Source organism: Trichosurus vulpecula, chromosome 7 (assembly GCF_011100635.1).
Source record: "Trichosurus vulpecula isolate mTriVul1 chromosome 7, mTriVul1.pri, whole genome shotgun sequence".
In the NCBI taxonomy this organism is placed as follows: Eukaryota; Metazoa; Chordata; class Mammalia; order Diprotodontia; family Phalangeridae; genus Trichosurus; species Trichosurus vulpecula.
The window spans coordinates 222,397,609-222,409,923 of NC_050579.1; the positions used below are offsets into that span (position 1 = coordinate 222,397,609).

Sequence of the window (12,315 nt, forward strand, 5' to 3'; positions counted from 1 at the left end):
AAATCAAAATATGATAAGGTGTTCAAGTTGTCCTTAAAATTTAATGGAGCTTAATTTACTATCATTATTAGACCGCCAGTTTGTGTGTGTGTGTGTGCGTGCGTGTGCACATGCGCATATGTGTGTAGCAATACAATATAATTTTGTAATCATACTTAATGCTTTTAATTTACAATACTAACTCTGTCTTTTGATCAGACAGTACCTAGCTGTTCTGCGATAATTTTATGTTACCTGAAGAGAGAATGAATCAGTTTCAAATGTGTGTCAGATATTCTTCGTGCTCCTACCACTCGATAAAAGAATAAACCACTTTAAAATACATTTCCCTCTTATTTAAAATTCTTTATTCATTTAGTTTTTGTTTTTCTTTTTTTTCAGTAGTGGGAGGAGAAAATAAATGGTTCTTAATAGAAAAAAATAAAATTCATTAAAAACAGAAAATCTTATAAATATATAAAAGCTTGAATTTTCAGCTAATAATTTTAACCGTACTCAAATTTCAATAGGACAAAAATTGTCTTCCTAAGAGAATCACATCTTTATGATAAAGTAAATTCTAGGACATTTCTTGGAGGTTGTATAACAATTTTTCTTTATTCAGAAATAGTCATTTCATATTTTTAGTTATATCTTTCCAAATTATTTAAAGATTTCTTAATTTATATATAGAGTTAGTACTTCCTGCTTCATCAGACGATTGAGAGACACTCCTTTATCTTGAAGCACATAGAAATAGGACTAACCATTATTATTGTTCTTCTTAGAAAAGTATTTAGCAATATTGGAAAATTATGTTCACATTTTTTATAAACAGCAATACTCTATTATAACCTAAATTTTATGACTATAATGAATAACAGGGAAATTCTGATACTATATTAACAAATTTTAGAAAGAATAGCTAATTTTGCTTCTTGTAAGAAAATGGAATCTTAACCTTGGTTTGGAGAGTGCAAAGCTAGTGTCATTTCAGGAAGTTATTGTTGATTGTTATATTAACATATAAGCGAAAATTCCTAGAAGAGGGAAAAATGTATACGTTGAATGTTATTTGTTTATATCCACAGAGGAGCAAGAAGAATCTGTTTACAATCTTTACATCTCAGAAGTCCGAAATATCAGACTTCGCTTGGAAAACTGTGAAGACCGGTTGATTAGACAGATCCGAACTCCACTAGAAAGAGATGATCTTCATGAAAGCGTGTTCAGGATCACAGAGCAGGAGGTGAGTTTTAGAAAGACACTTGTCTTTAAAGTAAAGTCTTAATTCTATTAATTTACCTGATAGAGTTAATTCCTATTATTTTTTTTTAAATGAGCTTAGTTTTCTCTTTATATTTTGGGTTTACTTATATGTAATCATATTGATTCCCACCCCCTGCCCCCAACCCAGTAGAATGTAAGCTCTTTGAGGGAAGGAATGATCTCATTTTTGTCCTCATAGAGTCTTAATAAATGTTGATTGATTGATTGAGGCAGCTAGGTGGTACAGTAGATAGAGCTCTGGACCTGAAGTCAGGAAGACCTGAGTTGAGATCTGACTGCAGACATTTGCTAACTGTGACTCTGGTCAAGTCACTTAACCTCTGTGTTTTCTCTTTTTTCCTTTTCCTTTTCCTTTTTTTGGAGGGGGGAAGGCAGGGCAATTGGGATTAAGTGACTTGCCCAAAGTCACACAGCTAGTAAGTGTGTCAAGTGTTTGAGGCCGGATTTGAACTCAGGTGTTCCTGACTCCAGGGCTGGTACTCTACTCACTGCACCACCTAGCTGCTCCAACCTCTGTGTTTTCTCATCTGTAAAATGGGGATAATAATAGCACCTATGTCTGTGGGTTGTGAAGATCAAATGAAGTTATATTTGTAAAGGGCTTCGCACAGTGCCTGGCATATAGTAGGTATAAATGCTCATTCCTTCCCTCTCCCCCTCATTCCCCAAAGAAATGATGTTTACAGAGAACTTCTCTTTATTATCATCCTTGAGTGCTTACCATTGAAGAAATGATTGATGGCAAAACTCGATGATCATGACTCAGCTTTCCTCCCCAAAATTCTTTTAGAGAAAAAGTGAATAATGATTATTTAATGAGGAAACAGTTATATTCTTTTGTTGTTTTTGTTTGTCCTTCATTTGTGAAGAGGACCATGACATCATATAGTGATGTCTTGACTTGTACATAAACTGGATTTAAGTAAGGCAGAGTTTCACAAAGTTGTCAACCTCACTCTGTCTTCCTGAGTCAGCAAAGTTCAGTGGCAAGACAAAAGTCAGGATGACTGGCAATGGCTTGGGATGTAGTGGATGACCTCGGCATCTTCTATGTCTGACCAAACTCTGAGTGCTCCACAGTGTCTACTTCAGCTGTCTTCATGGCTGTTGGAACAAGTTCTCATCCATCCATTCTATAGGGGGAGGTCTTCACATGCTTGGGGTAGATACCGCCCCCCCCCCCCCCAAGTCACTGATAGGTTTGAGGCTCTTCAGTTGTGCTCATTGTGGTTTAGCCTGTCTGCTGAGATGGTTTACTGGGATGTGGCTGCAGGGCTTTATCTTATTTGTTTTTGTATCTTCCTTTGTGCTTTGCACAATGAAACGACGACATTAAAAAAATTCTTTAGGAAAAGTGCCCATAGTTATAGATATAATTCAGGCATATGTTTATAGACATGGGCAATGTATTGATTTGTTTTGCTCGACTGTAATTATTAAACATGGAGGACAGAGAGAGGAAAAGGGAGCCTTTGGCAAGTGACAGTGTTGTAAAAAGTTGGATCATAGGTTTAGAGGTAGGAGGAATGACCATAGAGATTATCAAATCCAATTCCCTTATTTTTATAGGTGAGCATATAGGCCTAACAGAGATTGACTTGCTTAAGGTCGTATAGCTAGTAACTAAGGTGGGATTTTTGCCCAGCACTTTATCTACTCTGCTACCTAACTGTGCCCATAGTCATGTTCCTATCCTTAGTAACTTATTTAGAGTGTATACATGATTGACATAGGTTTTTTTTTCACAGAAACTCAAAAAAGAGTTGGATCGACTCAAAGATGACTTGGCAACCATCACAGACAAATGTGAAGAATTTTTCAGTCAAGCTGCGGCATCACCATCCACCCCAACTTTGCGCTCGGAGCTCAACGTCATCATTCAGAACATGAATCAAGTCTATTCCATGTCTTCCATTTACATAGATAAGTATGTCGCTCTTGTGCACACATCAGGGCCTCTTTTCTTTGGTACTTTGAAAAATCCGACATTTTTGTTGTGTTGTCACTCCCTTGAGCTGTGAAGATTTCATCGTTCAACTTTTCATACATTTCATAGTTTTATAGATTTAATACTTAGAAGTCATTTTACAGGTGAAGAAGCCGAGGCATATATACATTAAGTGACTTTCCCAAGGTAATAAAGTAGGAAATAGAATAGCTTGGATTTGAAACCCAAGTCCTCTGATTCCAAAGCCAGCATTCTGCTGTACTCCCCGCCCCACTTTTGTGTTTACATCAGTACGTGATCACACTTTACTACAGCACACATTTGCATAAATACTTGAAATAGATTTTTCTTCTGCGTTGGAAGCTTTGAGAACATCTGGCCAACTATAACTGAAAAATTCATCACCTTGTGGCTAACCTTGTGTTACTGAGCCTTCTTGATTTAATTAAGCTCATTGTTGGATGGCACATGAACTCGTGAATAGAAACATACACATACACAGAATATATTTATTTATTGCCAGATCTCATTCTGGGAAGGATCCGAGGGGGACTTTAATGTCAGCATACATCTTTTACATGTTTTATAGGCAAGGTAAAGTGAAGGAGATTCATATGTTAGGGCTAACTCTCATCTTCTATGATTCTAATTTGAATGGAAATGTAATATATTTCATAAGTATAAATATTAATTTTATTTATTCTGAATTATAGTCATTCTTAAGAAGTAAATTAAACCTTTAGGATGATTTTTATGGTTTTCTTGTGGGAGAGTTTCATGGAAAGCCATGGGCCAACATAAATTGGGTAATAAGGAGGTAAAGCTGATGTATCATTTTTCCACATCAGGGACCCCATAGCTTAGCTGTTAACCTTCTGATTTATGGGGATTACCTTTTCGAGTCTTTTTATAATATCATTTGTGTAATGATGTATCAAATAGGCACATTCTAGGTTTGTAGTGTGAACTGGACTCTATAGGTTTTGACTAGAGTGTGACTAGTACATGATGAATGAACGACAAGATCATTTATTAAGTGCTTACCATGTGCGAAGAACTAGAAATACAAATATTAAAGCAAAGGAGTCAGTACTCTCAAGTAGCTCATATTCTAATAGGGGAGATAACCCATATAAAGATTGTCTCAATGGCAGGACAGATGGAAAGACCCACAGTCCTTAGGCGGATACAGCAAGGCAGATAGTGATGCATTTTCTTTAGTCATTTCCATAGATAAAACCATGCAATCTCTGCTGATACATCACTTGATGATGCTAAGAACTTTATATTTGAAAGAGTAACTCTTAGATCTGGAGTCAAAGTTTCTGGGCTATAGTCCCAGCTGTGCTGCTTAATACTGAATGACATTATGCAAATTACTTGACCTGTCTTGGCCTTAATTTCTTCATCTGTAAAATGAGGATTTTGGAATATAGGATTTCCAAGGTCTTTTATAGTTCCAAGTCTTTCTTACTCCTTGTAACAGATGATATCCAAGCTCTCGTCTACTTCTGAATCCTGTGAGTCTGAGACTAATCTACTTATAAATAAAAGTGTTATAAAATCACTAGCTTATCAAATATCTCATGTCTTCTTGGGAGTGAAAATATTCTGGGTAAATAGGCATTTTATTGTAGTAAGGTGATTACCTAACAAAAAATAATTCTTTTTTCAGGTTGAAAACTGTTAATTTGGTATTAAAAAATACCCAGGGGGCAGAAGCACTTGTAAAACTTTATGAAACTAAACTGTGTGAGGAAGAAGCAGTGACAGCTGATAAGAATAATATTGAAAATCTTATGAGTACACTAAAGGTATGTAGGACTCATATATACAAATACATGTCTTTGGGGATTCAGATCAATATCTCTTTCACCCGTGTAAATGAAATTGATATATCTGCATGTGCATGTATTTTTGTTTATATATGAATACATGTACAAATATCCTGTGTATGTGTGTATGTATGCAATACACATAAAGGACAGACATTTGGATCCCAACATATAGACCCATGTGCATCTCTGAACGTAATGCGTATGTCTATATGCTCTACTATACTTCTTAATAATAATTGACCGCTGCATAAAATTAATTTATTATAAAGAACCAAATTAGCTCCAACTCTCTCTGTTGCCCTATAAAGTCCCTAAATATCTCACTATAGTATGTTGACTTCAAAGTTACTATCTTTGGAATAAGGAGAATCTTTATTTAAAAAAATAATTAAATACCCTCATTATTCTCGAGCACAGAGAGTACTTTGTGGTTCTGTGTTGGTGTTGAGGTGTGGTAGGAATAAGTAAAAAAGCAAAGTAAAATAATCTTCTGATTACCTGTTATTTACAAGGGGAGTGTTCCACAGATTGCTTAGAGTATGAAGTATGATTCTAAAAAATTTAGGAAAAGGAACAAATTACAGAATTGTTTGTGTATGGTTGTATACACTGTTCTATGATTTGTTCCATAGCAATTATCTCCTTACCTCTACTTCATAAGGCTCAACTCTTTCAAGGTGTGTCTCAAGAACCACTGTCTTCATAAAGCATTTCCTGAACCCACCTTTCCAAATTATATTGTATTCAACTGTTTCCTATTTATATTTATTGTAGCTAGTATTTATATGGTGCCTTAAGATTTGCAAAGTGCTTTGTGTATGTTATCTGATATATTCACTCATGCCAACATAGAACCCCAAAGTACTCTCAGTGAATGGGACTTTAAGCATTATATAAAAGCTAGCTACTTTCACTCCCTGTATGAGTAAACGAATTATATGTGATCAAGAAGATAAATGTATCGAGTTTTATCACTTAATAGTTGACATGTTTTAGAATTATTTTAATAATCATTCTTATTTTTTTTAAAGCAATGGAGATCTGAAGTAGATGAAAAACGGGAAGTATTTCATGCTTTAGAGGATGAATTGCAGAAAGCCAAAGCAATCAGTGATCAGATGTTTATAACCTACAAAGAACGTGATCTTGACTTTGACTGGCATAAAGAGAAAGCAGATCAGTTAGCTGAAAGATGGCAAAATGTTCACACTCAGATTGAAAACAGGTTGGTATGGTTTTGTTTTGTGGTGTCTTTCAAACATACTAAATGTCTGATTTAATTTTTGCGATCTACACACACACACACACACACACACTCAATACACTATGGTCAATATACTAAAGTCAGTATATTAAAATCTGTATACACATATATTCACATATCTCTTATAACCACACCCATACATATGTAAATATAAACATATATACATATACCTATTTCATGCACACATGTGTGAAAGAGATATTGATACAAATCCCCATAGAGATTTATTTGTATATGTGAGTCCTCTATGTACAAACAGTTAATATACACTACAGTCAAAATATGCATGCAGTATACACACATGCATACAAATATACATGAATATATGTATATACACAGACTTGTATCTGCATATAAGCTATATCTGTATGTTCGTATATATATGAGTGTACATGTGTATATTTATGTATGCATGTATGTATACATAGAAAAATAAGACTGGCTAGTCTATATACTAGTTGATGAAAATGTGCAAAATCCTTAGAGAAGCAGTTTTGTCTTCGTGGTGGATATCTCTGAAAAGATTGTATGTATTTCAAGAGGTTGTTAATGTAACTTTTAGACACTCTTCTAAATATGTTTTTATTCTGTGTTATGTGTGATTTGTCCCCTCTACTATTCTGCTTCTTTGGAATATAATTTTCTATTTAACACTTAAAATATGCACTTTGTCTCATGAAGATAACATTATTATCCTGGTACTATTGTTGTTTGTCCTTCATTCTTGAAGAGGACCATGATATGAGGAAGGAAATGTCATACTTGCATGTGAATTGGATTTAAGCGAGTCAGGGCTGTGCAAAGTCACCAGCCTCACTTTCTCCTCTGGAGTTGTCTTGGTCAGTGGCAAAATATAGATCAACATGGCTGGAGATGGCGCCAGATGCAGTGGGGGACCTTGGCCTTTTTAAGTTAAAGTCTTTCCCAGGTCTCAGTTCAGGTTTCAGTGACTAAGGCTAGGTAAAAATGAGGCAAAGAATGGCCTCTTGTACCTGGTTAAAAAAATAAAATCAATCTGGGAGAGGAAGACCCTCAGGGTTTCTGGCTGAAACAGAAACAATTGCTATTTATACTCACTCTGAGCCATCAGAATCCAAATAATGACCATGTGAGTCTTGGGCTGGGACCTATTGTTGGCCAATCAATGAGAACCCGAGTGATTTGGGTTTAAGGTACAGTTCACAAAAAAAGAAATATAGCCTATAAACCCCAAGTTATCTTGTTAGGTTTCAATGATCAAAATTTATAATCCTTTGGGTAGAGCACCCGCAGGTAAGGGTATGAGTATGTGGACAGAAGAAGAAGAGGGAGAGGAAGGAAAGAAGGAAGGATGGAAGGAATGAGCCGTGTTGCCTAACTGGAATTGGCCAGTTGAGTCCCCAGTGGGGCAGCTACTACTACTCACAGGTTGTTGTTTGTCCTTCATTCTCAAAGAGGACCATGACATCAGGAAGAGATGTGTTGACTTCCAAGTGAACTGGATTTAAGTGAGGGAGGGCTGTGCAAAGTCACCAGCCTCACTCTCTCATCTAGAGCCATCTGGGTCCAGTGGCAAGATATAGATCAGGATGACTGAAGATGGCCCTGGATGCAGTGGGAGGCCTTGGCTATTACACATTTGATATATGACTGCGTAACAGTAGAGACCTTTTCCTTAGTTAGATGATGCATGATCTAATCTATTGTTTAGCAATAGTTGAGGTAACAGAAGGAAAAGAAATAGTATAGGTTGTGTATAATTTCAGTTAAAGAGATGAAATAAGATATCTAGTTTTTGAGTAATTTAAATAATCAAGATAGCATTTTCCCTCATCCTCCTCTAAATCAATCAGCCAATAAGGATTTGTTAGGTAACTACTATAATTACTAATAGCTAGTATTTATAGTGCTTTAAGATTTGTAAAGAGTTTACGTGTATTATCTCATTTTTGAAAACAGGTAATATATGAGACCCTGTGTTAAAAAGACTATAATGACAAATCCTTTCCCTCAAGGAGCTAACATTCTATGAGGGAGACAAAATATGCATGTATAACTATATACAAAACATGTACAAGGTATTTTGGGGGGCAAAGGGGAATGCTGGCTGGAGGGAGTGAGTCAGTAAAGCCTTCATATACTGATAATATGATCTAAATTCCCTGGAAGAATACTACCACAAAAATTAAAATAATTTTTATTTGTAAGGCATATAAATGTGGGAATTATCTTTTTTAAAGCTGTGAAAACTGAAGCACAGTTGACTATGATTTGCTTAAAGTAACAAAGTTCTTGTATTGGAACCCATCATTATTTATCCTCCTTTCAGTGAATTAGGCACTGAACCATGTCAGTGTTAACAAAGCTAATTGGTTATGCCATGCTTGTGGCATGTATTCAGTAAATACTAATTAATGATAATGGCCCAAAGCTATAGTTTTGACTTTTTTCTCTCAAAAAGCTTTAAATGTTATTACTCAGGGATATCTTTGGAAGTTCCAAGTTAATTTCCCACTGATAATTCTTTTTCTCAAATGCAACCAAGATTACGTGACTTGGAAACTATTGGCAAGTCTTTGAAGTACTACAGAGACACGTATCATCCTCTGGATGATTGGATTCAGCATGTCGAAGATACTCAGAGAAAGATTCAGGAAAACCAACCTGAGAATAGTAAAACATTGGCAACACAACTGAATCAACAGAAGGTATGAAAAATACTTCCTTATACCAAGTCTGTGACTACTATATTCTCTCCATCATCCTCCAATCCCCTGAAGAAACACAATTTTGCATGCCCATAAATAATAGATTGGTCAGTAAATTAAAATAGAGTCTATTCACACGTATCATCCATTTTATTTAATTTTAAATTTTCAAATCTGTTGCTAGATTACACAGAAAATTAGGCAGCACGTTTGGATGGCTTTCAAATAGAAACAGACATGTAAGTCACACATGCTGAACTCATTTGCTTTTGTGCTTTTCCTGTGTTATATACAGGGACCAGGCATTTGATAAATAGGCCTTTGATAAACAAGAGCGATGAGTGGCAAGAAACTAAACAGTACAGTTGGAGAGATTAGTGTCTTTGCCTCATCCTTGAAAATTGATCAGTTCTCCTTAGTCTTGGGTAGGAGGAGAGCAAGGGCAACTCAGATGGGGTCTGTTCAAAGAAGATGAATAATGTATAGTCTAGAAAATTCTTGAGGTTGTGTTAGCACCAGGGCAAATCTTGCAGTTTGGATCTTCAGTGGCTTGGAACTGTTGATCCTGGCCTAAGTTAGACTTCTCATCTTTCCTCAGCTTGGTACATTTTCCCTTTTCTTACCCAAAATTTGGCTTAGTTATCTCAACAGAACATTTTCTTTTTGGTGATATGCTTTGACCAAAAGACATTTTCCTTGGTTTGTGTGCATATGGATCCTTGAGTTAGAGAAAAGTACTAGAATTACTGGTGCCATGGTGTATTAGGAGGGCAGAGTTTATAATCTCAAAGAGGATCATATATATGTCTGAAAGGTTCGGAACCGCTGGATATAAGAAATTCTCAAGATAAGAGGCAGAAGAATCAAAGCATATATTTAGGCTCCACAGTAACCAACCTATGAACCAGCATCCCCATTTTGACATATTGATCAACAGCTTCCAGGCCCAATAAGTACACCTTACAAGAGTAACCAGGAGGCTACAGAGAAGCATGATGGTGTAAAGCAAAATCATGCTTCCCCCTCTATGGTAAAAAGATTACCCACTGGCCTGAAGTCCTTGTTCAGCTTCCTTCCGTAGATCAGCTCTGCTACTGGCAGCTCCTGCTTCAGCTTCGGCTGTGGCTGTAGCTGTAGCAGCCTCTGGCTCCAGCGGAAGCTGTTTTTAACCATCTGGCTTCTGCGGGGGTGTAAGGTACGCTAGGGAAAGCACAGGTTCTTTCAATCTGCTTAAGCAAGGTGAAGGGGTTGACCGGGAAAGCACAGGTTATTTCGATCAGCTTAAGCAAGGGAAGCAAGGTGAAGGGGCCGACAAGCTTACTCCAACCCAATATACAAACAGCATTCAGTTCAGGGGAAAAAGCCAAACTAGTCAAGGGCACTTGTTGACTAAGTGCTAAGGAGCCCATTTTTGGTTACCAACACACATGGCTCTGTAGATGTAGATTATAATGGGCCCTATACCAATAATATTCAACTTGTCTTCCTTTGTGTGCCCTGTTTGAAGTGAGGAGATGGGATGAGGAGTTACCGAAGGAAGGATGATCTCGTGCTCCAGTGCATATGTTGTTTTCACAAGTTCCCTTCCTTCAGGACCAGGGAAAACAAACGTCGTTTTTAAGTTCTCTAAGAGATCATCAGCTTTACCCATATATAAAATCACATGTAAATTACTATGAAGTAGGGAGCTAGAGTATTAAATTAAGAGGTTATAGCAGCCACTGATTTGGCATTATTCCAACAAATTGGAAAGAAGTTTTTATGTTAACTTTCTTGTTTTAATTATCTCTGTTAAATGATTGTTTTCTCTTAAATTATATCTTTGCTTATAGATATTGGTATCTGAAATAGAAATGAAACAGAACAAAATGGATGAGTGCCAAAAATATTCAGAACAGTATGCAGCTGCTGTGAAGGTAAGGAATACTGTAGCATTACTGAGTCAAATTTGGTATCAGTTGTGTGATTCATTACAATATCCTGAAGGGTGGTATGAGTCTTTTCTTCTTTATGTAAGAAAGGGATACCCATTTTTAGACATAGGTCCTGTATTCTGTGCCATTGTTTCCATTTGATTCAGAAGATTAATTGCTCCAATGTGTTGGTTCTTTCCACCAAGGTTGACTTCAAAGTTTAGGAGGTGGAATCTTCTTTTTGTCATGTTATCTTTGCTTTTCTGTCTCAACACAGTTGAAGAATTCCAGAAGGTGCCACTGACTTATAAAATAATTCTAATGCTTTTTCTTCCCTAATGGCCTAGTTCCAGTCTTAGAGCAAAGGAGAGATTGTGGCCAAGTACAGGGTATCCCAAAGTCTTAGTGCAGATATAAGTTAATTAATGGTAGTTATTAAGGTAAAAACTGCATTAAAACTTTTGTGACCCATATAATTTCAGAAACTTGTGTGTAATGGGCCTGTTTCCCTCCGGAATTTCCCCAATACCTTGAAGACTTCACTGATTGCATGACCAGGACTATGTTGCCACAGAAGGAGCAACTCTTAGATTAGACCCCATAAAAAAGTACATTTTGGTAACATATTTTTTACTCAAAACTTAGCAGCTACACTACAGTTTATTTCTGGTGCGCTTAATAAATCGTAGAACCATGTTTCTGAGAATTCCTTTAGTTAATTCAAAGGCCTACCAACTTAGCTTGCCTTTTGTAAACTTAATTGCTTGACTTCATTATACAGGACTATGAATTACAGACAATGACCTATCGGGCTATGGTAGACTCACAGCAGAAATCCCCAGTGAAACGCAGAAGGATGCAGAGCTCAGCTGACCTCATCATACAAGAGGTAATAGAGATGCTTTTTAAATAGACTCATTCATGCTAATAGATGTTAAATCTTAAAGGAAGCACAGAGATGACTTTTGTATTAATTGAAGATTCGTTAACAGTAATGGATTTGAAAAAATCCACAGGAAATTGCACAATTGTATTTGAAAGATATCAAACATCAGCACTGAGTAAATTCTTGTGAGTTAGCCTGCTGTAAGGGAATTATCTGAAAGTTGGGCTAATATTTTATAACATTACTTTAATGTTAAAATTATTAAGAATAGTTGTAACTTTACATTTTTGTGTCTGTGGTTATTTTTGACAGTTCATGGACTTAAGAACCCGCTACACAGCTCTGGTTACCCTAATGACTCAATATATTAAATTTGCTGGCGACTCTTTGAAAAGACTGGAAGAAGAGGAGGTAACCCTTAAATTTAATAGGAAATTGTTTTCAAAAGAGAAAAAAATGGTCATGAGTCTCCATGTGAGTTTAATAAAAATTGAACATTAATTTCCTTGC

The 12,315-nt window shown here is 36.2% G+C and overlaps 1 protein-coding gene across 5 annotated transcripts in view; it reads left to right on the forward strand.

Annotated features, from left to right (window-relative positions):
• The window catches only part of DST (dystonin), a 611,236-nt gene that overhangs the window by 408,725 nt on the left and 190,196 nt on the right, over window positions 1–12,315 (forward strand). For all 5 annotated transcript variants that reach the window (XM_036768011.1, XM_036768012.1, XM_036768013.1 and 2 more), the window contains 8 exons: window positions 1,071–1,228; window positions 3,018–3,196; window positions 4,893–5,031; window positions 6,087–6,280; window positions 8,844–9,006; window positions 10,839–10,922; window positions 11,701–11,808; window positions 12,118–12,216. In XM_036768011.1, coding sequence (XP_036623906.1) covers window positions 1,071–1,228; window positions 3,018–3,196; window positions 4,893–5,031; window positions 6,087–6,280; window positions 8,844–9,006; window positions 10,839–10,922; window positions 11,701–11,808; window positions 12,118–12,216 — 1,124 coding nt within the window. The remainder of the gene's footprint in view (window positions 1–1,070; window positions 1,229–3,017; window positions 3,197–4,892; window positions 5,032–6,086; window positions 6,281–8,843; window positions 9,007–10,838; window positions 10,923–11,700; window positions 11,809–12,117; window positions 12,217–12,315) is intronic.